A 27,726-nucleotide genomic window follows, 5' to 3' on the forward strand; every position below is an offset into this window, starting at 1 on the left:
AGGTTCCAGTTTTGTGACTGGACTTTAAGGTATTATCACATCGCGCAAAGGGTAATATTTTTCCATTCGTGCCTCTGATGCATGAAAAAGTCTCCAATGCATCAGACTTGCCTGATGTGGGTTTCCTAACTGTTAATGGACCATTTTCCAATGCAAGCTAAGGGACACATCTTTACATTGCTCCACATGTTGGTAAAGCCTGCTCTGAGGACCATTATGCAGATGATGCACACACAGAATGCGCAAAAAAAAAAAAACCTTTTTCAAAATGCACTGGTTATGTGTTTATTATGTCTAACAGTAGTAAGCACTGACTGTACCAACACAGATATACTGCTCCCGTTCAATTTACACCAGAGTTACCAACCGGTACCGCATTTTATTCTAAATTTATTCTCGTGCTTCAAGAAATCTTGTCGGGTCCCTCAGCTTCCGCAGTACAGCCGTGGGAATGCAGACCTCTACATCAATTTCTCCAAAACTGTATGACAGGCTTACAATGAAATTTCATATTTGTAATCACCAACAAAAATGAAACATCAGCTGTCTCTTAGGTTTGTTTCTAAATGTTCAAATCACAAAAATCAGCACTCAAAGGGAACGACATCAACCTCCTTTTTAGGTGTTTCAGTTCACACATTATTATTCTCTGAATAATGCCTCATTCGATCACACTGGTCTTCTGAAGTAATTCCCAACATGATCATGATGGCAAATCTCCTCCCAAATTGACAGGGGCCTCATTGATGACAAGTTTGTGGGTGCTTGAGTAGTTGCTGTCATAGGATGTACGTTTGTACTATACCTCGCATTCAAAAACCAGATATTTGTTTTCAAGTGTAGTTGGTTTGTTTAAAAGTAGAGATTTTAGGCTTCATGTGAATATATTTCTCATGTCTGTGAAGGAAGTATTCACTGGGACTCCAGAAGCTTCATAACAACTGCAGAAACTCGTAAAAACACGTCAGGTCCAAGTCCCTCCCCCTTTGAATTGTCTGTCTATTGTGATCGATGATTGGCTCCTGTACTAGAAGGCAGGGCTTTATTCGCCATATTGACTATTACACTTTTTCCCCATTCACAACTATATGAGTGACATTTGTTGTGTATTCTACAGTCTTTGGTAATAAGTATTAAGCAGGTGACACGCATGACGTCTTCACAAACAGATGCTAAAGGTTGACGTCAGTGTGCGTACCCTCATAAAAAACTGTTTAGACTTCTAAAAGGCAGGGCATGAGTATTTGTAAGTCGTAACTTTTCACCACTGACAACAATACTACCACGTGTTTGTTTGCGATTGCCTTCTACATCTCTCTAAACAGATGTACCATGCTTGCGTCTGACATCATTGTTTTCAAAGATTCTTGTTTTTGGGTGTTTACATGGGCATGGCAATGGTGGCATTTTCAGATTTATGCATTTCAAGTCTCAAAAACGATCTTGTTATGTAAGCCCAAGAACCGCAAAAAGGTTTCCAGATATTGGCTGAAAACATTATTAAAACGTAAATGGCCCCTGAGGTTTTCTTAAGTTGATTAAGAAAAGAAAGTATTTTGAAGGATGTTGGAAACCAGTAGCCTTTGACTTCATAGTATTTTATTTCTTAAAATTGATACCAAGTGCAATTGGTTTGTTATATTCAGAAGAAAAAAAAAACTTAAAAAAATGGTTTGGATCCACGTGAGAGTTGTGAGTGCAGTTTTATTTTTGGGTGAACTGTTCCATTAACTTTGGAATATCTTATATAGTCCTATATACATGCAGTTTTCTAACTCCTTGACAACTTTTTCAGGTGGCACAGAAATGTCCACAAGGTTACAGTCAAACGGAGGATTGACATTCTTCCGTCTCAGCTGCTGATAGCAGTGCCCCAGTTCAGGAATGCATTATTGCATCTTGCCAGGTTTTTGTCCCAAAATGACCCTATAAGACATGTTAAAAATTTAATTAAAATGTGCTGCTATAAAGATTCACATTTTTGCTTATCTCAAAAACCTCTTTTATTATTACTCCTAGATTAATTGAGGAGCTAAAGCAGGTCAGGTGGCTGCCACAGGATCCTTTAAGGACGTACACACTCTTGGATTTTCAAACAGCACTCCTGGAAAAGAAGCGGACAGCTCAAGCTTCTTTAGATAGGTTTCTACATTGCCAGGCTGCAGTACTTAATACGGTATGATATACAACATTCTGTTTTTATTGTGTCATTTAAAAAACCCTAGGACTTTCTTCCTCTCCTGGAATGCAAAGCAAGCTATTTTGTAGAACGTTAAAGCTGCTCTTCTTTGATTGAAAGTGAATCGAGACACTAAAAATTAAACTCTGCAATCAATTTGAATTCTTTTCTATATGTCTAGCATACCAACTCGATCTCATGAGAAACTGTAACTATTTTACATTTTGTCAGTTTAGTGGCTAATTTCTATGAATTTGTATGAATTAAGTCCTACGAAAATGTATGATTTGTATGATTTTGAAAATTTAGGAACTGTCATTGGGGGATGAGCAAATCATATAAACTGTATGAATGAGATTGTATGAACTCAAAGAAATTAGCCACTAAATCAAAAGCTTACGAATTGCCGTGAGATAGCCTTGAGCATACGTATATACAGTAATAATAATTTCAAAAGATCTTTAGTTCATGCCCAATTGTGACCCTAGACTACAAGGTTAAAATTTTGGAAATTGAGACAATAAGGTAATAATAAGCTATCCATTGATGTATGGCTGAGATGCAACTATTTGAAAATCTGAAATCTGTAGGTTAAAAATATATATAAATTTCTGTTGTGAAATTCAATGTGCACACCTAATTTGCTCATACATCATTAACTATGTGGATGTTTTGACACAGTGTAACGAACCCAAAGCGCGTTCACCCACTTCTAGTGACTAAAGTGATTTTAAACACCTGGGTCACATGACTAAAATGATCTGAAGCATCCAAGTCACGTGACTAAAGCAATTCAAATCATCGGACATTTCAGAAGTGTTTAGAGTTTTTTTTACAGTCACTGTTTGAGACCTGGTGAATCTGCGTATGAATGACAGGGTTGGAAACGTGAAATGTGCGTGTCCGCAAAGTAAGTGTGCTGCAAATGTCCTGAGTTTGAATCTCGACTATGTATTTTAATATTGTTAAGTTTTATGACCAATACAGGACATAATTATTCACAAAGTGTTTATTATGATGTCAGACCAATGTTAAAACAAAACACATTACAATAACAGAGCATTTCAAGAGTTTACACTTAGCTCATGACTCACGAAAGCTTGTTTGGCATGCTGTCCCAGGAGAGAGCCCTGAGCTCAAGGCATTCCTTAAGTCCAGGGCTCCCTCCCTTTGTGGGGCGAGGAGAGAGATTGAGCTCAGGGCGATCTCAAAACTCCCCCGCAGCTAAGGCCAAGGTGAACTTCCTGAGAGCGAGATGACTAGTAAAAGAGACTTAGGTTTAAGAGGTCTATGATGCAGAGCAATTTTTTTGGCTTTGGGAGAGAACTGAAAACCCTGGGGGGCCAGCTGGTTTAATCATGAGCACGTACTCCTCTCGAAATTAGTTTAATAAATTAAACTTCACTTAAAACCTAATGTCTATAGACTGATTTCTCGCAGCCACCATTTTAAAAGCTTATAGCTGCATCCCCCTTGATTCGAACCCATTGTCTCTGCATGGTAGCTGGAACTCTCACGGCTCCACTAAATCACTTGAAATATCAATTCTACAATGTGGAGTATAATTCCTCAAATTGTGTAATTGTTTGAAGCTGTTCCAAAGTAATACATAAAAAATTGCGACTATGTGTTGCTGTAGAGACAGGTTTCGAAACGTTTTAAAGCTTTGACACATTTGCTTCAACTGTTTTAGTGTATCATGAAGCCTCGCTCCGCTCACCAACCAGATGATTTATCAGAATGTTAAAGTCCCCATGAAATGAAACATTTTTGGATTTATTGATATTTTATTAGCCTTATTTTAAGGCAGTGGTTCTCGATTGGAGTCCTCGGGCTTCTCCGCCCTGCACATTTTGTATGTCTTCCTTACGTAACACAACTGATTCAGTTTCTCAGCTCGTAAACAGAGAGATCCATGAACCCAAGGATCAGAATTGAGAACCACTGCCTTAACCTATTGTTTATAATTCAGTTCAGCAAAAAACAAACAAAAATAATAAATGAGCATTAACGAGCAAAACAGAATACTCCCAAATTCTAGCATTTGACAAACATAACAAAGCAAAAAGGGGAAATCTAAATCTTTACTCTACATAAAGGGAATTTAGCGTGTTGTGCGAGTGACTGTGGAGTCCATGGGAACTTTTGGTAGTACCAGGATTTCAGTTCTGTTTCAGATGATTTGACGGGAAGATGTTGAACGTAGCACATCTAAAAGACATTTTACTCACGAAGAGAACATCCAAGTAGTCCAGGATTTTCTGGTAAACAACTCTCTTTATTAGACACTACGCTATTATGGCAAGTCGCGTCTCAGTAAACACTCGCTCCACCTTCACTTCTGCTAAGCTCCAGCTTCTTCCTCCAACCCACACAGCCAACCACAGAACACCTCTTCCTTTCTTGCTGCCTGGGTCCCTCTATTGATCCATTTTTATATTTTTTAAGAATTGAGGGATTTCCACATAAGGACTCAGAAGGCGGGCTGTAATGTGGTTGTTAAACCTCGCATCGCCATTATAGATACTATTCACTGCATCTTTTTTTTACTGACCACTTTTGTAATGTTTTGTTCGTTCATTCATTCATTTTCTTGTCAGCTTAGTCCCTTTCTTAATTCAGGGTCGCCACAGCAGAATGAACCGCCAACTTATCCTGCAAGTTTTTACACAGCAGATGCCCTTCCAGCCGCAACCCATCTCTGGGAAACATTTACACACACTCATTCACTACAGACAATTTAGCCTATCCAATTCACCTGAAACCAGAAACACCAACTGAGTCGAGGTTCGAACCAGCAACCTTCTTGCTGTAAGGCGACAGCACTACCTACTGCGCCACTGCATCACCCGTAATGTTTTGTTATATTGTGCAAATGTACAAAATACAATGTAATTGTGTGGAAGAGAGAAACTCTGGCATCAGAAGTTTCTCAAGAAACGCCGGCCAAACAAGTTCAGAATAACAGAAAGCTGCCAGCCAAGACACATCACAGTTATTACTTGTTACAAACATAGTATTCATATGCATCTTCTCCTGCGTTTCACGTTAAGATTCTTTCCACTTATTTCATCACATTCTACATCCTTTTCCTTCCAAAATGAGTTGTTGGTCTCCTATGGCTGCATGAATGCATTTGACAATATGAGTATTTACTCTAGGGATGCTAAAAACGTTTTAGACCCCTATTCAAAGTTGTATTTTGTGTCATCACTTTTTACCAAAACACATCTTAAATAAAACCAAGTCTAAATAGGGCCTGAAAGGTTGTCAATTTTTTTTGGCTGAACTATTCCTTTGACATTATTAAATATTCATTGCACTTATCATCTACTTGCAGGTGAAGGATAAGAGTTATCAAGCATGCCAGGACCTCCAAATGGAAGTAGAAAACGTAAAGCTTTACCAGAGCAGTCAATCCTTACACCTTCAGGTCTCCTACCTTAGAAAGCTACAGAAAGAGCTCAGTCAGGCAGAACAAGCCATACAGTGGCTGGGAAACCTTGCATCTCTGGCTGATCACATGACTGTCCAAAACCTAGTCACAATCTCCAAAGGGGAGATCACAGCTTTCCTGAACAACGTTTTAAATGTGAGAATCAAGGTTTTAATTGTGAATTTTGAATTACATGTAAGATTGATGTATTTTTCTTGTTTTACAAATGCACATCATTTAAAAAACTTTCAGAGAAAACGGGAAGAACAGAGCGGTCTCTTCCAGGTGGAGATTATATTTGGAACAGATGGTCAACTTTCTGTTTTTCCTCCATTACACTTGTTTCAGGAAGTTTTACATGAAGCAGTGTTATCTGTAGAGGATTCAATACTTCAGGTGAGAAGTCATCGTGCACCAGATGGTCGAATTAAACAATACATGCATCGTGTATTAATAATACCCATTTTGTTATCTAATCTGTAACCTTCATTTTAGCTGTGTAAATCCTTTTAATATTTAATTGTTCACAAATAAAGACAAGTGTGCTCTTTTAAAAACATTTAAACATACTTACCAGGGGCGGACTGGGACAAAAAAATCAGCTCTGGCACTGTAGCCACACCAGTCCACATTACCACACCGACACAGCCCCATCCACGGACACGCATATTCACTATATACATTGGTATACAGATGGTGAAATAATATAAGCAGTTCCATATGTAATAGATATTTAAACATTTAATGTTTGTGACTGGAACAAAAACAACCCATTTATAACAAATTTGTACATGCAATCATTTCATTTATTTATTTTCTTTTCGGCTTAGTCCCTTTATTATTCTGGGATCGCCACAGCAGAATGAACCCCCAACTTATCCAGCATATGTTTTACGCATCGGACGCCCTTCAAGCTGCAACCCATCACTGGGAAAGGCCTATACACACACATTCACATACATGCACTACGGACAATTAGGCCTACCAAATTCACCTATAGCACGTGTTTGGACTTGTGAGGGAAACCGGGAGGAAACCTATGCAAACTTCACACAGAAACACCAACTGACCCAGCCAAGGCTAGAACCATTGACCTTCTTGCTGTGAAGCGACATCACTACCCACTGCACTGCACCCTTTTGAGACTATTTCAGTTAATTTTATGCATTTGGCAGCGTCTGATTTTAGAGCAATTTTTTGCTTTCTCTGAGCTTTTCGGCATCGCCTTTCCTTTTTTACGGTCCATCTCTGACAATTAGCTTGTGTTGCACTTACTGTTTGTTTAACATTCTTGCCAGATTTTGATTTCGTCCGCGTAACTTCTGATTGGGTCGGCCCATCTCGAAACCAGGCTTAACACTTATTATTATTATTACTATCATCATCATCATCACCATAATATTTACATCTTGCAAGAGATAAAAGCTGTCTGCATGTAAAAACTCTATACTAAAAAAATAGCATACCGGCCCACATTTAAAAAATGGCCAGTCCGCCCCTCATACTTACTGCGTAAATGATCTGTTTCTACAGGTGTTTGACTCCTGCAGTTTGTCATATGACTCTAAAGGCTGTTTGCCCACCAGTTGTGTTGAAGATCCTATTGAAGGTATCCAGCACATCATCACATACAGTATACAGTGCTCAGCATATATAAGTACACCCCTTACAAATCTCTCATTTAATAAAATATTTTCTATAGGATGCTTTACAATATTATATTTGTGCATATACATCAGATAATTCACTACTGAAGCTAAATCTTGAGCTAATCTAACAAAATAACTTTACAATTATAGTTCAAAAATTAGTACATCCGCATTTATATGTTATAGAAAAATATTCATTCTTTCATTTTCTTGTCAGCTTAGTCCCTTTATTAATCCGGGGTCGCCACTGCAGAATGAACTGCCAACTTATCCTGCAAGTTTTTACGCAGCGGGTGCCCTTCCAGCCGCAACCCATCTCTGGGAAACATTCACACACACACACTCATACACTACGGACAATTTAGCCTACCTAATTCACTTGTACCGCATGTCTTTGGACTGTGGGGGAAACCGGAGCACCCGGTGAAAACCCACGCGAAGGCAGGGAGAACATGCAAACTCCACACAGAAACGCCAACTGAGCCGAGGTTCGAACCAGCAACCTTCTTGCTATGAGGCGACAGCACTACCCACTGCGCCACTGCCTCGCATAGAAAAATATTAAATACAAATTTAAAAAAGAGGAAGAATCAAGAGAAGCAAAAAATATATATACATTTTGGTGAAATGTTGTAGTTGCAGTAACTTAATTGTATTATCTTTCCATTTTTAAAGATGTTGTGACTAAAATACTATTTTAATAACAATATCTGTTTAATAAATCTGTTTTGTTCCAAATGCACCAATATTTATTACCCATATTCACTGGGAAATGGATAAAAATATTCATTTTCAAAATGGCAAATATGCTGAGCACTGTACCATTTCACCCACAATTTAAAAGTCTATCATATTTTACTCACCCTCCTCTTGTCTTTCTTCTCTTGAGCACAAAAAAAGGTATTCTGAGAATGTTGATGAGTAAAAAAATTAATTGTACTCCACTGACCCATTGATATTTTTCCTACAATGGATTCTGAGGTAAACTGTCAGCGCATACTCTACTAATTTAGAGAACTTGCTTGTTAGGAAAGCTCCATGAAGGGATTTTTTTCCCACTGACATGTTCCATAGTGTTCACTGCTTTCTGCCCTCTGCAAAAACTGGCAGACCTTTCAGACATAGTGTTTATTCAAATGTAATCATGAGCATTGCATCAAAAAGTCATCATGCATACTTTTACACCCTTTGAATTGAACACATCTTTTTCTGTCTGGAATATACTGTCATACAGGACACTTAGGCCCCGTTTACACTAGTACGTTTTAGTTTTAAAACGGCATTTTTGAATGAAAATGATGTGTGTCCACACTGGCGTTTCATCCAGCATTTCTGAACAACTCTCCGTTCACAGTATACCACTGAAAACACACATCACGTGACCACACATAGATGCACTGCAGCAATGAGAGCTGTGCACGTCAGACTGCTCATCAAGAATCTACCGCTGGATCTAATGTTACTCTATTTGTTAAATGTGATATTTAGTTCATCTTGTTGTCTACATCTAACAACATATTCCCCAACTTTGGTCTTTTGAATTTATTACTTGTTCTTGGGTAACGTGTTTTGGCTGAGCGCAAAGATAAATTAGGTTAATATATTAATGTATGTAACCACGTACACTGATTCTGCACATTTGACTGATTGCTTGCATTTATTTCCTATAATGTATAAACTTATTGTACGTTATACTTTTATAATGGCCATTATTGATTAATAAGACGAAAAACAGGGTATGTTTCGTATTTTTAAAGAAAATGAAAGGAGGCGTTAATGTTATAGGCTATGTTTTGTTATAAAAATACATGCAGTGAAGATGAAAGTCATATAAACATGTATCTACATGATGCCTCGACATTTTTGGTGTCTGCTTAGTTGCTAATAGCAAAATGAAAATAGGCAGTTCCTTATATGTTTTCATTTTATTGTTAAGAAAGTGAAACAACTTAGCCAGGGTGATGAAAATGAGGTTATAAAGTACACTGTTTCCTTTGAAGATTTACCCAACGTGTCTTCGGCAGTTTGCTTTCCATATCAAAGTCTAAACTTACAAAGAAAGTATGGAAGACTGATCTTTGTTTACTTAATAATATAGAGGAAAAATCCCCAGTCAGATAGGTGAATGTCTGCAGCCCCGCCTCCGTTTTCAGATGTCTCTGTTTTCCCACATCTACACGGAACAGCAGTGTTTTAGAATGAAAACGGCCTCTTCAGCATTTCCAAAAAGCTCCGTTTTCAGCCCTCGAAATCTCTGGCGTAGTGTGGACAGATGGAATAACCATAGCAAAACTTATGCGTTTTAAAACTAAAACGTATTAGTGTAAACAGGGCCTTAAAGTCAAATAGGAAAAACCTTGAAAGTGGAAAGAGGAACATCCAAAATGTGCAAAGAGGGGTTACAAGGAAAACAGAACACCAAAATTACCAAACTACAACAGTTTATAGGGGGACCAATAGCTTAAACCCAAACATGACCAGTCTGTCAGATAAAGAAGAGCCAAAGAGATTCAATAATAAAAAAAAAGTTTACTGAAGCTAGTTTGCAGTCAGCAGAAGCCAGCTTCAACACTCTAAAGAGTTAGTAGGCCAGTCTGCTTACAATCTCAAACAGCAATTATACTCTCACATAACGTTATTAACTGTGTCATACATATAGGTGTTTAACCTGATTGGTTAAAAACACAGACAGACTTAGAAAATTTTAATGTGTGTGTGTGTGTGTGCGTAATTACAAAAAATATCTTCCAATAATCACATACAAAAGTCAGACAGCCACTAGGGTATTCAGAGCTAACCCCAGACTTGTAATACTGATCCACACCAATAGAACACACATAAACACACACAAAGTACAATCTTTTATTACTCAGTGCTGTTTAGTGTACTCTCTGCTTTCTTATCAAAACTGCTTCAAAGTTGGTACAATCGACATCCAAACTGGCAGCTTACATACAAAGCAATTTACTTTAAAATATATTTCAAATAACTCAGGAAAAAATTGTTTCCAATTTTTCAAGAGTCCAGGCCCACTCTATAGGTTTCTATGTGTAACGCGGGGAGTGACAGAGACAACTGAGTAGCATTCACGAGCAGGTTTATTGGAGTAGTCAGGCAAGCAATGGTCAACACAGGTGCAAACATATGTATAAAGGAAGTCCAGAATCATAGTCAAAAGTATCAGGCGAGAGGTCAAAAGGCAGGCGGCAGACATAGACAAAAAGGCTAACAAGGCTAAGGTCAAAACACAGGAAAACAAGACAAGGATAACGCGTTGTAATGTCACTTTGCAGCTAACAAGACTGCAATGTGAATGAGTGAGTGTGCTGCTTAAATAGTGTGTGCAATCAGTCTTTGACAATGCTCAGGTGGTGCGACTGTAATCAGTCTAAATGAGGAAGCATGTGTGAGTGTGAGCAGAGTGCATGTATGAAAATGTAGTGCAGAAATGATTGATTTGTAGTCCAGAAGTATTGTGTGCGAGATCCAGCGATCTAAAGAGTTACGTTCACTGGTGATCGTGACACTATAACCTTTGACCTAGCTTGGTAGATCCTGAGGAAACAAATCATTTGGCATTCAGAAAAAGCAATGACACACACATACTATTCCAGATTTAATCTGAAGCGGGATGACACTAAGGTCATAATATAATCTAGGCTCTTAAACATTCAACTTTATTAATAATCATAACGAGATGGGAAATTATACGTGTTACTCCATCCTGGAGCTGACATCCATCAAAACACCCGCATCATCAAGTTTAGTGTAAACATCTCCTTAGATGTTTCCACTTTGGGTACTGTCATCTGTCTGACTACCAACATTCTTCAAAATATCTTCTTTTGTATTCGACAGAAGAAATACTCATAGGTTTAGAACAACTTAAGTAAATAAATAAATGTAAATTAGAAAAATGTAATATTTGAGTGAACTACCCCTTTAAATAAAAAAAACTGTCTTATTTAACCATATACAGGATGTAGCAAAACATTCTTACATTTTTTCTTGTCTTTTCAGAATTTAAAGACAAAGTTTTTGAAGTAACAGGTCCTGACAGTGAGTCATCTCTAAAGGAGCTTGAAAGGATGTCCTCCCAAAAAGACAGGTCACCCCAAAGCATAAGGCCAGTCAAAATGAACTCCCTGAGAGTTCAGGCGCAAAGAGTGCAAGGCCATTATCAGCCTCTGCCCTGGAGACTGCTGGAGTGGAACCTGAAAGTTCATGTTGAAACACAGGAGATTCAGAATGAGCAGGACAAGATTACTCAGGTAGTCAGATTTTTCATCTAGACATTGTGTCTGATTTAGGATCATATGAACAACCATGTCTATAAGAACATAGACACATCAATTAGAATTATCATTTCTCAAACCCCATAATTGGTTATGCTGATTTTCTTGTAGGATGCTATTACAGAGGTGTTCCAGCTGTGTGAGAACCACTCTTGGTTGATAGATGTTCATTTGTTCACCAGTCAGTGGGGTTCAGATTCTCCAAAAACCTTGCGTGGATGTTCTCCTCTGAAATATGAGGAATTAATCAAGAAACTTCAGTTTTGGATGGACAAAGTCCACAACGTTCCTCAGTTCTTCAACACATCAAATAAGTTGTTTACTGTTGAGATATCCAACATCAAAAAACAAATAGGTATATTTTCAAATGTTCTTAATTTCTAAATGGTGTATTCATAACTAAAAATCTGTCATTTGTAAAACATCTGTAATATAATACATAATGTGTGTGAATGGGATTATTTGCTGATGTAAAAGAAATAGCTTGTTTCAGTATATGCCAGTGAGTTCCTGTAATTTGAAACAATTACAGTCACTTCTTTAGAGTAGGGATGTTCAATTTCTAGCTTTTCTATGCATTAATATTAGTTACATATAATTAAAATGGACCATTTGATCCAATATTGTGCTTATTAGCTTAGCAACATGCTAACACATAACAAGCACTGAGACTTTGATTTTGGCCTTTTGTTTGTCCATAGTAATTAATTTATGTTTTACAACATAAATTCACAACAATCACAACATTTTGTCTGAAGCCACTGACTATAAATGATAGATTAATAGTATAATCCCACAGACTAATGGTGACAAAACTATGTATGTATACATTACATACACTCTCAGAAATAAAGATACGCGAGCTGTCACTATGATGGTACCTTTTTGAAAGGTGAACATTTTTACTTAATGGGTCCACATTGGTACCTTAAAAGTATACATTAGTATCTAAAAATTTTAAGAGGAACACTTTTGTACTTTTTAGGTACTAATATGTACCCTTGAGGTATTAATATACAAATTTGTACCTTTTGAAAAGGTACCACCCCAGTGACAGCTCGCGTACCTACTAAATTTGTGTTAGTCTGCTTAAGTGTTAGTTTTAAAATGCTGATTTCCTGTCTTGTTTTGTGTTAAGGTTCCAAGTTAAACATCATTGCCAAGGATGTGCCAAAGTTACTGTATGAAGATTTGCAGATACGCTCTAAGAATCTAATTTCTCAGCTGAAAAGAGCTGTGGAAATCATGCAGTCTGAACCAAATTCGTTTCACAAGTTCACCGTTTTTGCAGACATGGTATTAACTCACTTCTTTATCAGTGCTGGTCAGTCAGTGTAAACTGGAGGTAATTGGACGTAATTGGATTTTATACAGGTAAAGCAAAGTGAGAAGATGTCAGGAAACATGCAGCAGGAACTGAAAGACCTCCACTCTTTACAAGAAAGTGTGCGACAGAATTATACACAAGTGGCTTTGAATGATATGATCTCAATGAAGCAGGTACTATATATATGTATGTAATTGATTTTAATCAAATTGCAAAATCTAACAACCACTTTTTTCTGCAGGTAGTTGACTTGTGGGATTGCTTAGTTCCACTAACAAAACAAGCTGCAGACAAAGTTTCCCAACAGCTTCCTTCTATGCTGGAAACATTAGACAGCAATGTTTCCTCATTAGTGAACAAATTAGACAACCTGGTTTCAAGAGCCACCTCTGGACCCTATCTTGACCCTGACCAGAATGCCATGGAAATGCTTGTCCAGCTAAACACACTGTGCAGTCAATTCTATGTGATCGCTGAACAGTTTAATGATCAGAGCAGAGCCAGTGAAATTCTGAGAGGTAGGAAAATAAGTCCTAAAACCTAAACAAAGCAATGTCTTCCAATTTTGATGCAGTAGTTTAATGTCAGTGATTTTTATTAATTTTTTTTCAGGTCATCAACTAGATCTCACCTTTGTGGGAGTAGGACAGCAGAGAATTGAAGCAAGGAAAGGACTCTGGGAACTGATGAGCATATCTTCCACGCAAATCCAAGAGTGGAAATTACTACATTTCCGAAAGGTTTGTAGTTATCGAAAAACATTTTTATTTGATAGTTTAATTATACCAACGTCCCTTTAAAGGGGAATTCCACTATGATATAATATTTTAAACTTTAGTTGATGTGTAATGTAGATGTGTGAACATAAACAACATCTCTGAATGTAAGACCTCAAAGTTCAATGCAAAGGGAGACATTGGCTTTTACAGTGTTAGCTCAGCAAAACCTACAGCGAATGAAGTTTGGGGTCTACAAAAAATACATCCGGGTTAATAATGTCATTGTCACGATTACCAGCGATCGTATTTCATAAGATCGCTGGATTTCACTGACTATAACCATGGACTACAAATCCGCCATTTCTGGACTACATTTTCATACATGCACTCCACTCACACGCACACATGCTTCTAGACTGATTACACTCACACCACCCAGATGTCTCGGTGGTGCTGGCAGGGCGAGACGTCTGGGTGGTGTGAGTGTAATCAGTCTAGATCAGGAAGCATGTGTGAGTGTTAGTGGAATGCATGTATGAAAATGTAGTCCAGAAATGGCGGATTTGTAGCCCATAGTTATAGTTAGTGAAATCCAGCAATCTTATGAAATACAATCGCTGATAATCGTGATAGTCATAAACCTTTCAGGTTACGCACATACACCCCACACAGTGAAGGGACATGGCCAGAGGTGCTGTAAAGTTATAACAGAGACACTTCCTGGTGATGTGGAGCTGATCTGTGAATCACAGCACATTATGTTAGCTGACCAATCAGAGCCTTTAGAGGGCGTGCCTTTCAGAGGAACTAAAAAATATGACAGTCGTTTTCATGTTAGCAGAGTAGCTGTATATAATCAAAGTAGAATATATGAAAAAATAACGTGATTTTCTACAAATGAAGCATGAGAACACATTGCTTAGCACCCCATAAATGCAACCAAGCTTTAAAAATACACTGTGGACCACCACTTTAAGGCAAGTCATTTCTCTCGACGGCCTTCTTTGAAATGCCTCTCGGGTAATCTGTCTGAATGGTGAAAAATCAAATTCTTCAAAACTGTTGGCCAAGCTTACAATTACATTACATATTTGTAATCACCAATAAACTTAAACAGCAACTGTCTCATGTTTTTAAATGTCTGAATCAAACAAAATTGGCATATTTTCAGGTTTCTCAAGCTAATGCATATGCACACTCAAAAGGAACGAGATCATGCCACCAACCTCATTTATGGCTGTTTAACATATTATCATCCTCTGGATAATGATTGCCTGATCACGCTGCTCTTCTTAAGCAATTCACAACTTGGTCTTGATGGTGAATCTAGTCCAGAAATGAGAGCAACTCTTCGTTTACAAATTTGTGGGCATTTGAGTAATTGCTGTCATGGGATGTGGATCAGGCAGGATGGACTGTATGTCACAATCATTTCATACAGATTACAAAACCGAAAAGCTTTTGTTTTCAAGTGCACTTGTTTCATTTAAGAGTACAGATTTTAAGCTTTATGTTGATATATTCATTGTGTCTGAAAAGCAAGTATTTGCTGAGATTCCAGCAGTTTTGCTGACCAACAAACTATCGTGAAAGCACACGTCTGGTCCGAGTTTCTCCTCAGAGAAATGTCAGTCTATAGGGATCAATGATTAGCTCGCCATATTGACCCTTACACTTTTCCCCATTAAAACTATACATTGACATGTCTTGTATATTCTATAGTCTTTGATTATACATAGTTTTCAACTTCTTTTTTTGCATTTGCATCATTACAGTTTGTGGTGACTAAAGCCCAAGACGTGGTTGGTTCCTGGATACAAAAGGCAGAAACATTTGCTAAAGTCATACCTTTCCATGATGCATTGCTGCAGAAAAACCTGCAGATTTTACAGGCCTTTAAACAGTTCCTTTCTGTATTGAGTAAGCTGATTAGTCCCACTCTGAAGCACAAGCACTGGAGAAACATCTCAAAGGGTAAGATGGCTTAGCAACGCTAGATAGCATAGCCAAATGACATTGATGGCTTAGCCAGATTTAGCCACATGAGTGTTTTGTAAATAATATGTAGGAACTAAACATCTGTATGTTTTCTGTAGCAATTGGTCTGGTGTATGACCCAGAATGGAAATTAACAGTAGCTGATCTCTTGTCCAAAGACCTGCAGAGGCATCAAAATAAAATCAATAAGGTTTAGTAGTACTTGTTTACATTGAAAAACATGAATATTTTTGGGATTATTGTAAGCTCTGAGTTGTGGATGTTGATTGGCTTTCAGATTTGTCTTGATTCCAAAGCTGAGACAGACATGGAACAGATGTTCAGAGCTCTTCAGAGGCAATGGGAAACAGCAGAGTTCCATCATAAAAGGTTCATTATTGCTGTCCAGCAACAGCAGACTCCACAACTAGGTGATGTCTTACCTCAAAATGCACCAAAACATCACATTAGTGATGGTGGAACATTCACTATTACTGGTGAGTGATATCCTCAGTTATTCAACTGGTCTCCTCTGGTGGTACTGATAATGTTGTCAATCTGTCTATTTCTTTACAGGTATAGAGACACTTCTGGCTCATTCTAAGGAAAGTGTTCTGATCCTTTCCGACATGCTGCGTTCTCAATATGTTGATGAGTTTCAGAAAGATGTTGAACACTGGCATCTGTTTTTACAAGAGCTGGGTATATTCCTGAGAAAAACATAGAAGTCAATAATGTATATTTAGGAAGTAAAAGATGTTTTGCAATATTAATTTCTTGTTTTACTTTGTCTCTTTCATTGCTTGATTTACTACAGATGAATTGCTTGATATATTTGAGAGATATCAGCAGAAATGGATCTTTATAAGCCGAACATTCAATGAAAATGTGCATCAAAAGTTTGAGTTGGTATGTTTTTTTTTATTTGATGCTTTTTTGTTTACTCAGTTCAAGCAATTTCCTTTAACTAATCAACAATTCTTCTGTTGCAGCAAGATAAGTTTCACCCGGCAGATAAGTTGTTTCGTGAAATCATTGAGATCACAGTCAATGACCCACATGTATGTAGTTTTGTTCATCTGAGTACAAGAACAGAGTTCAGTGACACTTTACAAGGTCAAAGTCTACATGCTGCCTTTCTGAATGGATTCACAACAATGGAGGAGATTTCCAATCATTTTCTTAATGTATTGGAGTCAGCACGCAGCCAGTTCCCCAGACTCTACTGTCTCAGTGATGGAGAGTTGATAAAACTTCTTTCTTTACAACTTCCAGCACCTTCCTCCCTTTTACAAATCATACAGAAATGCTTCACTGGAGTGAAGCAACTTGATGTTCAAGTCGAAGGTAATGTCTGCAGTACACATGACTTGGCAGCTCTTACTAATGAGCGAATGTTGGTACATGGCATATATGGAGAATTTGATGAATACGTACCCTTCATATGTCCACTTAAGTCAAACCTCAATCCTGTGGCTTGGCTTGGTTTATTTGAACAAAAGTTAAATCAAGCAGTGAAACTTAGGTTTGAAAAATGCTTAGCCATCCAGCAAAAATCGAAGCATAGAAAGCTTTCTAGAGACCCAGACCTGATTGGGCACAACAAGAGTAACAGTTCTGAAGTAGCTCATGAAGAGCTTTTAAAACTAATATCTCAGTATCCTTTGCAATGTCTTTTGGTGGCAGAAGAGGTGCTGTGGTTTAGTAGAATCCAAGAGTCAAATTGTACAACTGCTGACATGTGGAAGACAATAAAGTGCCAAAAAGCTGCACAACTGCAATATTTGTGCCAGCTTATCAATGATAATTCCACAGATTCAAATAAGAACCCGTCTCGGCGCATCTTGACAGCTCTGCGTGCCTTGATTATGTTGACCTTAAAGCACTCTTGCCAAGCCGATGGGCTTGTCAAAGTGAAAGGAGATTTGGAGACCTCTTTTGAATGGCAGAAGCTTATGAAGTATTACCTTATTCCAAATGCAAATGCCATTGCTAGTGATTTACTTCCATCTCCAGAGGATCAGTCTGTCTGTGTTGATATTCTGCGCACACAATTGCCATATGGCTATGAATACATTGGACCTGAGAACTGGACCATGGTGAATACCCCTTCAACTGAACAAGCTTACATGGGCATAATTCTTGCTCTTTCCAGTTTCAAGTGTGCTTTCGTCAGTGGACCCTACATGTCAGGCAAGCAGCATGCTGCTGTGCAGCTGGGTTACGCACTGGGTCGACAAGTGGTTATATTGAAGTGTTGCTCAAGCACTAGATCCTCAGTCATTTCCCAAACGCTTCTAGGTGCTCTTCAAAATGGAGCTTGGCTAGTACTTGATTCAGTGGATTTGTTGGAACAAGGGACATTGTCTGATTTGGGACAACACTTGACCGAAATACATCAAAATTTATCAGCAGTTCAAAGACAAACACAAGAAAAAGAACATGAGTTTTTCGAGGTGGAATGTCACATTGCTGGGAAAAAAAATATACCGGTCAAGCTTACTTATGGATGTATCACAATCTCAGCTAATGGCTACTCAACTAAGATGCCAGAAAATTTGAGAGCTGCGGTGAGGCCTGTCACACTGATGAAGCCACACTACAGAATCATTGCAGAAGTGATGTTGTTGTCATATGGGTTTTCTGAAGCTGCTGATTTAAGTCGCCGCCTGGAATGTCTCTTTAGGCTTGCAAAGGATTTACATTGCCTTCCTGATTTTGTCAGTGGACATCAGACCTCTTGGCTTGTCCTTCTCAGAAATGTGATTTCTTCCTCTGGAACACATTTAAACCTCTTTCGTCATTTGAAAGAAACTGACAAGTTCAGAGAACATTTTAAGTTTGCCAATCAGCCCAAGAAAATTATGAATGCTGATTTAGAGGAGCAAGCTACAATCAAAGGGGTGCTGTCAGTCATGCAGAATACTGTCTCAGATCCAAAGAGAGCAACAAAGTTTCATAAAATATTTGAGGAAACCTTTCCAAAAGTAAGGCACTTTGCAAGTCTACAACAGATTATTGATGAAGAAGAACAAAATATTTTAAGAAATGCAGTGAAAGATGAGTTGCAGCATCAAGGATTTCACGCAGACGCACAGATGCTTGATAATGTGTTGATCCTACATCAAGCTTTGAAGGTTTCCAATGTTATAGTGCTCCTTGGGCCAGCAGGTTGTGGCAAAACAACTTTATATCAAACCATAGCAAGTACATTTCAGAAACTTTCCAGAATTCTTGATGTTGAATCTACAGGTCAGCATAAAGGAGATTTCAAAGACGACTATCATGAGTTGCCTATGCCATGTTGCCCTCCTGTGAGCATTGAGGTTATATTCCCCAATGCCTTGACCCACAAACAATTTTTCGGTGGTTATTTTGACATGGACAGTTCCTGGTTTGATGGAGCTTTCACTAAAGCATTAAGACGCTCAGGACAGATCACCCCTTCCAAAAGAAAGAAAGCTGTGCAAACCCAATATGTGAATTGGATTGTGCTAGATGGCGATCCAGTCGGCGAACCTGCTTGGTTGGACTCTTTGACAACTCTTCGTGATCTTGAACATCCTCATCTTTACCTCTCATCAGGAGAGAAAGTTGAACCATCGAAACTGAAAATACTAACTGAGATCACAAACCTTGGTGATTCAACACCCTCTGTAGTGGCACACTGCAGTCTAGTGTATGTTTCTGGTGAGAACCTGTGGAGATCTGTGTGGGAGAGTGAGATGGATGTTCTCTCTAGAGAGCACATTGTGGACCAGATTACTCTGAAAATGTGGAGACAGCTTTCCGAAGACCTTTTCTCTGACACATTAGTGTTTCTTAAAAACACCGTTCTTTCTCCCCTGATGGCCAGCGGTGGATGTGAAGGCAAACAGGCATCTAGGATTACTGAGGGTTTGCAGGAAATAACGAGTTTCATTAAGATTCTTTGTGCGCTTTTGGAACATTCGGGGAAGGGAGGAGCCTCCAAATTCACTTCAAGGGAAACCCAAACAGAAGGTAAAAATGTGCTCAGTTCTATTCCTATTTATGAGTGTTTCTTCAGCTATAGGCACTTTCATGTCATAGGGATTTTGTAATAATTTAAAAAGATTGCAATTGTATTTTTATCATATTAAGACCACATATATATATATATATATATATATATATATATATATATATATATATATATATATATATATATATATATATATATATATATAGCATATTTAATTGTTGTTTTTTTGCATTCGTTCACCTAAATTAAATAAATAAACTAGTAAAAATATAAATATACACATCATACGACAATTGTCATATCTTCCTATAAATTGCCCATAGCTGAAGGAGCAGTAAATGTGACCCTAGACCACAAATTCTTTCATATGGGTTATTTTTGAATTTTAGATTTTACAATCATCTAAGAGCTTTATTAAAAAGCGTTCTATTGATGTATGGTTTGTTAGGATAGGACAAATTTTAGCCTATAACACTACCTGACAAAAGTCTTGTCGCCTATCCAAGTTTTAGGAACAGCCAATAATAGCCCCTTTCACACATACAGACCTTTCTGGAAAATTTCCGGCAATTTTCCGGAAAGGTTGTATGTGTGAACAGGTCCTTTTTGAAAATACCGGTAAATTCGTTCTGGCTATTTTCCGGAAAGAGAAGTTGTAACATTACCGGCAATTTGCCGGAATGCTGCGCTGTGTGAATGCAGAAGGAAGATTCCCGTAATAAGCGCGTGCACGTCTAGAACGTGCTGACGTGAGATGTCTGCTTTAGCCAATCACAACAGTCAGACGCATTTACGTCCGCGCGGTTTGTGAGGATAAAAGCCTTTGAATATTTTTCCAGACAAATTTAGCTGCTAGAAGTTAGTCAGATAACGTTTATATGTTCTTCATAATGCCAACTGTGTAAATAATCATCGATGAGATGCTTATGATAAGCCGTTGTTTGTTTACGTTCGTGTGCCTGTGAAACAGCCTGTGAGCGCCAGCACACGCACATATTATGAACATCTCGACATGCGAAAGTGATCTTGAGAAAGTTGTTCACAATATTAATCATCCACTGAGTTTGTAATTTAGTCAAATGTTTACAAATACAAGCGCAGCCGTTTAAAACTCATTTGTGGTGAATGATGTCAGAATTTACCGGTATTTTGGAATGGATGTGTGAATGCTCTTTTCCGGAAAATTTCCGTAACGTCCTCGCCTGTGTGAACAGCGCTTTTTTGAACATACCGGTAAAGTCGTTCTGGAAATTTTCCGGATATTTACCGGTATCACTGTGTGAAAGGGGCTAATAACTTGACTTCTAGTTGATCATTTGGTACCAGAAGTGGCTTATATGAAAGGCAAAGGCTTCTAGATTACGCTTATTTTTACCCAATCAAAATATGATCATGTCTTTACTTTTAATTATTTTTTTAGGACAGTAAGGTCTGACTTTGCTTAGACGAAAGTCTTGTCACTTAACAGAAATGATGTACAATATAGAATATAAAGTCATGGTGCCGTGGAAAAAGAATTAACATTGTGTTTGACTCCCATGAGCTTGGAGGACTGCATCCATACATCTGCTATGACTCAAATCTCTTAACAAATTATTAAAGTCATCTGGAATGGCAAAGAAAGCTCCTTCTTCTTCATGTTACCCCAGACATGCTCAATAATGTTCATGTCTGGTGACTGGGCTGGCCAATCCTGGAGCTCATTGACCTTCTTTGTTTTCAGGAACTTTGATATGAAGACTGAAGTATGAGAAGTAGCGCTATCCTGGTGAAGAAATGTAATGGGCAGCACAAATGTCTTGATACCTCAGGCTGTCGATGTTGCTGTCCACCCTGCAGATCTCTCGCACGCCCCATACTGAATGTAACCCCAAGTCATGATATTTCCTTCACCAAACTTGACAGATGTCTGGGAGAATCTTGGGTTCTAATTGGCCTTTTGCAGTATTTGTGATGATTGGGATGCAGTTCAACACATGGTACATTAGAAACATCTAGAATCTACCTTCTGCCACTTTTCCAAATGATCAACTAGAAGTCAAGTTATTTATTTTTTGCTTTTACAAATGGGATCGACGAAGACGACTTTTGTCAGGTAGTGTGTTCTGGTGGGGTTCAAAAACTAACAAAAAAAAAAAAAAAGCGAAAAGAAAATAACCTTTAAAGTTGTCTAAATGAAGACTTCAGCAATGAATGTTACTTATAACATTGTACATTTCAAAATATTTACAGTAGGTAATTTATAAAATATCTCCAAGCAACACGATATTTGCTTTATATCCTAATGATTTTTTTTGGCATGAAAGAAAAATCTATTATTTTGACCCATATGATTTTTTTTATATACATGTGCAAGATAAGCCTGGTTTTGTGGTCCATGTACACATACAGCTTATTCTATGTTATGTGTATAGTATTCTATACTATATGCTAAGCTATAGTTTAACCTATACAGTATATGTCCTGAGATTACTTTTGAAATTTGTGTTTGCATGCTGTAAAGTTTTAAGAGACTGATAATCTGAGTTCAGTATTTTAGTTAACAATGCAAATAAATTAATATTATTTGCTCTTTAGACAGTGCACAAGTTCTCCAGCCACCATGCACTGATGCCATGGCTATTCAGTGGGGACTGCAAGCAAGAAACATCTTTTTTGTTGCTTATATTTGGGGATTTGGAGGACATTTGCATCCTAGGTATTTCACATGTGTAGATGTCTTAGATGTTGTTATGAAAAAGTATTTACACTCATTCATTCATTCATTCATTTTTTTTTTGGCTTAGTTCCTTTATTTATCAGGGGTCGCCACAGCAGAATGAACCGCCAATTTATCCAGCATATGTTTAACACAGCGGATGCACTTCCAGCTGCAACCCATCACTGGGAATATTTACACTCAGGCTTTGCTAACACAATTTGTTTGCAAACTGCAAAAACCAATGAATATAGCATTTTCCTGTTATAAGTAGCCAAACTATCTTTATTTTAAACTTTGAAGGCACAATTGAAAATATCCAAAAACTACTAGAACAGTTTAAATGTTTGTTGCCCTACGTATATACCCCATTGTTTTGAAGAATGTGCAATAAGCAATTTTACTAGTGACATGAACTGTGTCCGGTGTTGCGTTGCTAATGACGTCAAACCTCCTCAATTCTTTTATCAAGTTTATAAAAAACAAAGAAACAACAAAGACTTTTTAATATGTGTGTGCTTCGTTAAACAGCACAGGGCAGCAATAAAACAGAAACCTAAAATAAGCATGATAAAACAGTGCTGCTTCTTCTCCACGTGATCACGACTGGAAGAATCGGAAGTGTCTGTGGCATAATAAAAGATCTGCTTTCATGCTATGTCATAGTCGTCTCTCATCAGCTATTGCTTCAGCATTCTTGAAACAAGCACAGCAGGAAGGTCGCTGGATCGAACCCCAGCTGGGTCAGTTGGCATTTCTGTGTGGAGTTTGCATGTTCTCTCCGTGTTCGTGTGGGTGTCCTCCAGGTTCTCCTGTTTCTCCACAGTGTAAAGACATGTGGTACAGATTAATTGAATAAGCTAAATTGGCCATAGTGTATGTGTGTGAATGCAAGGGTCTATGGGTGTTTCCCAGTGTTGGGTTGCAGCTGGAAGGGCATCCGCCGCGTAAAACATACACTGCAAAAAATGATTTTCTTGCTTAGATTTTTTGACTTGTTTCTAGTCTAAATATCTAAAATTTCTTATATCAAGAAGTATTTTCTAGACAAGAAAAACATGTTTTCTTGTTTTGAGAAATAATATTCCGATATTAAGTGAATTTTTTTCTTAAAACAAGCTAAATAATCTGCCAGTGGGGTAAGCAAATTAATCTTGTTTTTTCTTTTAATGTAAGATTATTTTGCTTACCCCATTGGCAGATTATTTTGCTTGTTTTAAGGAAAATTCACTTAATATTGGAATATTATTTCTCAAAACAAGACAATATGTTTTGCTTGTCTAGAAAATTCTTCTTGATTTAGGAATTTTTAGATATTTGGACTAGAAACAAGAAAAAAAATCTAAATAAGAAAAGCATTTTTTGCAGTGTATGGATAAGTTGGCGGTTCATTCCGCTGTGGGGATCCCTGATTAATAAAGGGACTAAGCCGAAAAGAAAATGAATGAATCAGTTACATATTAGTATTTACCTGTTCCTGTCGTAGGCACTGGCTGCATTTTGATCTTTTTGCACGCGAGGCCCTGTATAAGAGCTGTTGTAAAGTTGAGACTCCTCCAGAAGGCACAGTATTTGAGCATTTCTTTGAATTCAGTGAGGAAATGGGAGACACAACCAATTTCCTTGACTGTAGCACTCGGAAGAGTCCACCGCTGTTCTTCACATCTGTGCCTCAGGTTTGCCTTTTCTATCACAGAGTACATATAGCATCAAGATTATTTATTTTCCTCATTCCGCAATGCAATGTGTTTGAGCTGTGTCTGTACTTTTTGTGTTTGTTACAGTATGAAAGACATGCATATCTTCTTGACATGCTGCTGGATGTTCAACAGCCAGCTCTTCTTGTCGGAGAGGTTGGATCTGGCAAAACGATGTTGTGCAAGTCTTTAGTATCACAAGCAAGAGCACACACACATTTACCAACCAGTCCAGGCCTTCACCCTTTTGACTTTTGCAAGACAGTTGAGAAAGTTAGATATGAGAAAACTCAACTACACAACAGTAAAGTCTCAAAGAAGCCAGACTTAATTCTGTTCATCGACGACCTTCATGAAGCACCATTTGGTGAGTATTTGAAGTTACAACGAATAAGCAACTGGAGTGTCATTCATATATTATCCTGTTCCATCAGTTATATTTGATTTGAAGGCTTGATCTACTGAAAACAACCCCATAAATCTAATACTGGTTTATCTTTCTTAAAGTTTTATGCTGCTCATTATTTACCTGATGTCATGGCTGGGATTATACGATGGGCATAATTGGTACAGTCCCAGGGGCCATGCAGACTTGCAGCTCATGCGATGGGAAGATAAAAACACCAATTTAGGTTTAGGCTAAATATAAATACTATACCTTGTTGGCAAAGGCTATTTACGCAATCTTCACCCCTCAATGTCTGATTGACATAGACAACATTAAAGATGGATTTCTGACAGGCACATTGGTGAAGGGGTGAAGCAGTGGCGCAGTAGGTAGTGCTGTCGCCTCACAGCAAGAAGGTCACTGGTTCGAGCCTCGGCTCAGTTGGCGTTTCTATGTGGAGTTTGCATGTTTTCCCTGTGTTGGCGTGGGTTTCCTCCGGGTGCTCCGGTTTCCCCCACAGTCCAAAGACATTTGGTACAGGTGAACTGGGTAGGCTAAATTGTCCTGAGTATATGAGTGTGTGTGTGTGAATGTGTATGGATGTTTCCTAGAGATGGGTTGCGGGTGGAAGGGCATCCGCTGCGTAAAAACGTGCTGGATAAGTTGGTGGTTCATTCCGCTGTGGCGACCCTGGATTAATAAAGGGACTAAGCTGACAAGAGAATGAATGAATGAACATCGGTCTAGGTTGTAAAACGCACAGCAACATTTTTATATCAGATCGATCATGAACCCAGTTGGCCCCTTTTGCCCTCATTTTTCTTTTCTTCTCAGATTGTAAATGGGATTATTTTCAATAAGGGGGAAACATATTTTAAAAATTAAATAATGAAAATGTAAAACATAATGTCACAAGTACCTTGTGGGTTTTTAATAATTAATATTTATTGAGTGTGTATAAACGACATAAATTTATTGCAAAGAAACTGCAGATATTTTCACATAGTGTATGAAAAGCCTATATTAATTTCCACTTGGTGTTAAAATTCTAAGTGAAATCCATTTGTATTTACATGTAGTCAGTGGTGGAAAAAGTAGTGAAAAATCATACTTAAGTAAAAGTACCATAACTTGCCTAAAAATGTAGTGCAATATTACTTAAAATATGAGTAAAAAGTAGCCCTTTCAAAAGTACTTAAGAGTAAAGAGTAGTGAGCATTACTCTGTGAAAAGCTGATGCATTTACATGTAATTTGTGGATGTGTGTAAACGTAACATTCTGACGTCCATTTAGTTATTGTCCAGCAGGCACACAATGTCATAAGACGGTAATATTAGGTTAGATTTAGGTTGTGATGTCAGGTGATCAAATTCAACGTCTAGTCAGCGTCTAAGGACAACGTTATTTTGATGTCCAATAATGTTGTCAAATGACATTGATATTAGGTTGATTTTAGGTTGTGTTGGAAAGTGACCAAAATCCAACGTCAAGCCAACATCTTAAACCAGGGGTGTCAAACTCAATTCCTGGAGGGCCGAAGCCCTGCACAGTTTAGTTCCAACCCTGCTCCAACACACTTACCTGTAGGTTTCAAACAAGCCTGAAGGACTCAATTAGTTTGATCAGATGTGTTTAATTACGGTTGGAATTAAACTGTGCAGAGCTGCGGCCCTTTTGGAACTGAGTTTGACACCTGTGTCTTAAACCAATGTCATATTGAAATTTATTTGTCAGGTATGCCAACCAAAATCCAACGTCTGATAGACGTCATAGTTGTAAAGTCCACACAACGCCAAGCTGTAACTTCATTAAACACTGATATTTGGTTGGTTTAAGGTTAACATTGGACATTGACGTGGGTCTGATGTTGAGTTGTCAACCAGATTTTCCTTTCCAAACAAAATGCAGCATCCCCATGACCTTAGGATACGTCAGTCTGGCGTCATGTTGATGTCTTGTGCCTGCTGGTTATTTAAGCCCACTTTGGTTATCATACAGTAAACATCCGTCATCTTCTCATCAGTGAAATACATCTAAACATTCTCAGGGTCAATGTATAAAGATTTTGGACATCTTCTTGTAAAGTTTGCTGCAATATAAATCGCATGTCTTGAGGTAGTTCATTATGATGCGATTTATCTTCTATGTGCGATTTTATTGGACAGGAATAACAGGACTGATTTTTCTAATCCCCATAGACTAGAAAAAATTAAGTAGTGACTGCAAGTTGAAGGAAAGTAGTTGAGTAAAAGTACAGATGCTGCACTAATAATGCACTCAAGGGAAAGTAAAAGTACACACTTTTAAAACAACTTAGTAAATTACAATTTCTGAGAAAAACTCAGAATTACAGTAGAGTGAGTATTTGTGATTAGTTACTTTACACCAAGGCTTGTTGTTCATATATTTTCTAATACAATAAATTTTTAAACATCATACACTAAAAATACACTTCAGTATTGCTTTATTGCACTTAAACAACTATGCTAAACACCTCTAATATTCATTAGTTTTATTAGTATATTTCTAAAAAGTATGCTTTAAATGCTATAAAAATAAGTTCAATCCCTGTAAGCTATAAATATATGTACCTGCTATAAGTAAATTATCCCAACTGTGATACTTAATATACTTCATATAAAGTCACTTACTGTTAAATTGTAAATTTAAGAAATATTTAAAAAGACATTAAGGCCCAGGGGCCTCTGAATTCTTAATCTGAGTCTAATTCTTGGTATTCATAAACGTCTGTTTAACACTTTTGTATTCCTTAACCCTGGGATAAAGGTCCTAATTTGCAAGTGTGTGGTATCAGTGACAGTGAACACAACATGTAACCTATTTATCTTCATGTTATATTCTGTTTATATGTCACTCTGTCTCACCTTTTGAAATTTTACCCGTAAACCACATTTTATATAAAATACAATGTGAAGTGCTGTCATGACGGTGCAAAGAATGTTACCTGATTCATGGATAAAAGCAGTGCTAATCTCATTCAGAAATTACATATATTATATTTGCAGAATGCTGATATCCTGTAAGCGTTTGCATTAGCTGTTTGTAAGTTACTTTGTAGTTTATTTGTGACATAAAGGCACACGTTAAGTGTTAAAGTTATAAGTTAAATCGCCGGAATACTAAATAGTTTTGTGTTGCATCGTTGAACTCAATGATACAGTTAAATATTTAAGGAAGCCTCTGCCCATTAATAATGGTAGAAAAGAAATGACAGCAAGATTAGATTTACATTGATGAGCTTGTGATTGATAATGAAGAGCCACACATTCACACTTATTTCATCTCGCTTTGCTTACAGCCACTTGCTTTTATTTGGTTCTTTATGACCTGCCAAAT

General features: G+C 37.7%; 1 protein-coding gene across 2 annotated transcripts in view; it reads left to right on the forward strand.

The window, feature by feature from the left end:
- Positions 1-27,726, forward strand: part of dnhd1 (dynein heavy chain domain 1) — an 80,081-nt gene that overhangs the window by 7,519 nt on the left and 44,836 nt on the right. For both annotated transcript variants that reach the window (XM_073916542.1, XM_021479939.3), the window contains exons 5-24: positions 1,796-1,906; positions 2,020-2,176; positions 5,520-5,771; positions 5,868-6,011; positions 7,149-7,224; positions 11,285-11,535; positions 11,671-11,914; positions 12,698-12,855; positions 12,934-13,059; positions 13,128-13,404; positions 13,499-13,626; positions 15,381-15,579; positions 15,702-15,793; positions 15,881-16,079; positions 16,159-16,284; positions 16,400-16,491; positions 16,575-19,584; positions 22,163-22,283; positions 23,770-23,959; positions 24,068-24,347. In XM_073916542.1, the coding sequence (XP_073772643.1) occupies positions 1,796-1,906; positions 2,020-2,176; positions 5,520-5,771; positions 5,868-6,011; positions 7,149-7,224; positions 11,285-11,535; positions 11,671-11,914; positions 12,698-12,855; positions 12,934-13,059; positions 13,128-13,404; positions 13,499-13,626; positions 15,381-15,579; positions 15,702-15,793; positions 15,881-16,079; positions 16,159-16,284; positions 16,400-16,491; positions 16,575-19,584; positions 22,163-22,283; positions 23,770-23,959; positions 24,068-24,347 (6,233 nt within the window). The remainder of the gene's footprint in view (positions 1-1,795; positions 1,907-2,019; positions 2,177-5,519; positions 5,772-5,867; positions 6,012-7,148; positions 7,225-11,284; positions 11,536-11,670; positions 11,915-12,697; positions 12,856-12,933; positions 13,060-13,127; positions 13,405-13,498; positions 13,627-15,380; positions 15,580-15,701; positions 15,794-15,880; positions 16,080-16,158; positions 16,285-16,399; positions 16,492-16,574; positions 19,585-22,162; positions 22,284-23,769; positions 23,960-24,067; positions 24,348-27,726) is intronic.

This window comes from Danio rerio, chromosome 11 (assembly GCF_049306965.1).
Source record: "Danio rerio strain Tuebingen ecotype United States chromosome 11, GRCz12tu, whole genome shotgun sequence".
Taxonomy (NCBI): Eukaryota; Metazoa; Chordata; class Actinopteri; order Cypriniformes; family Danionidae; genus Danio; species Danio rerio.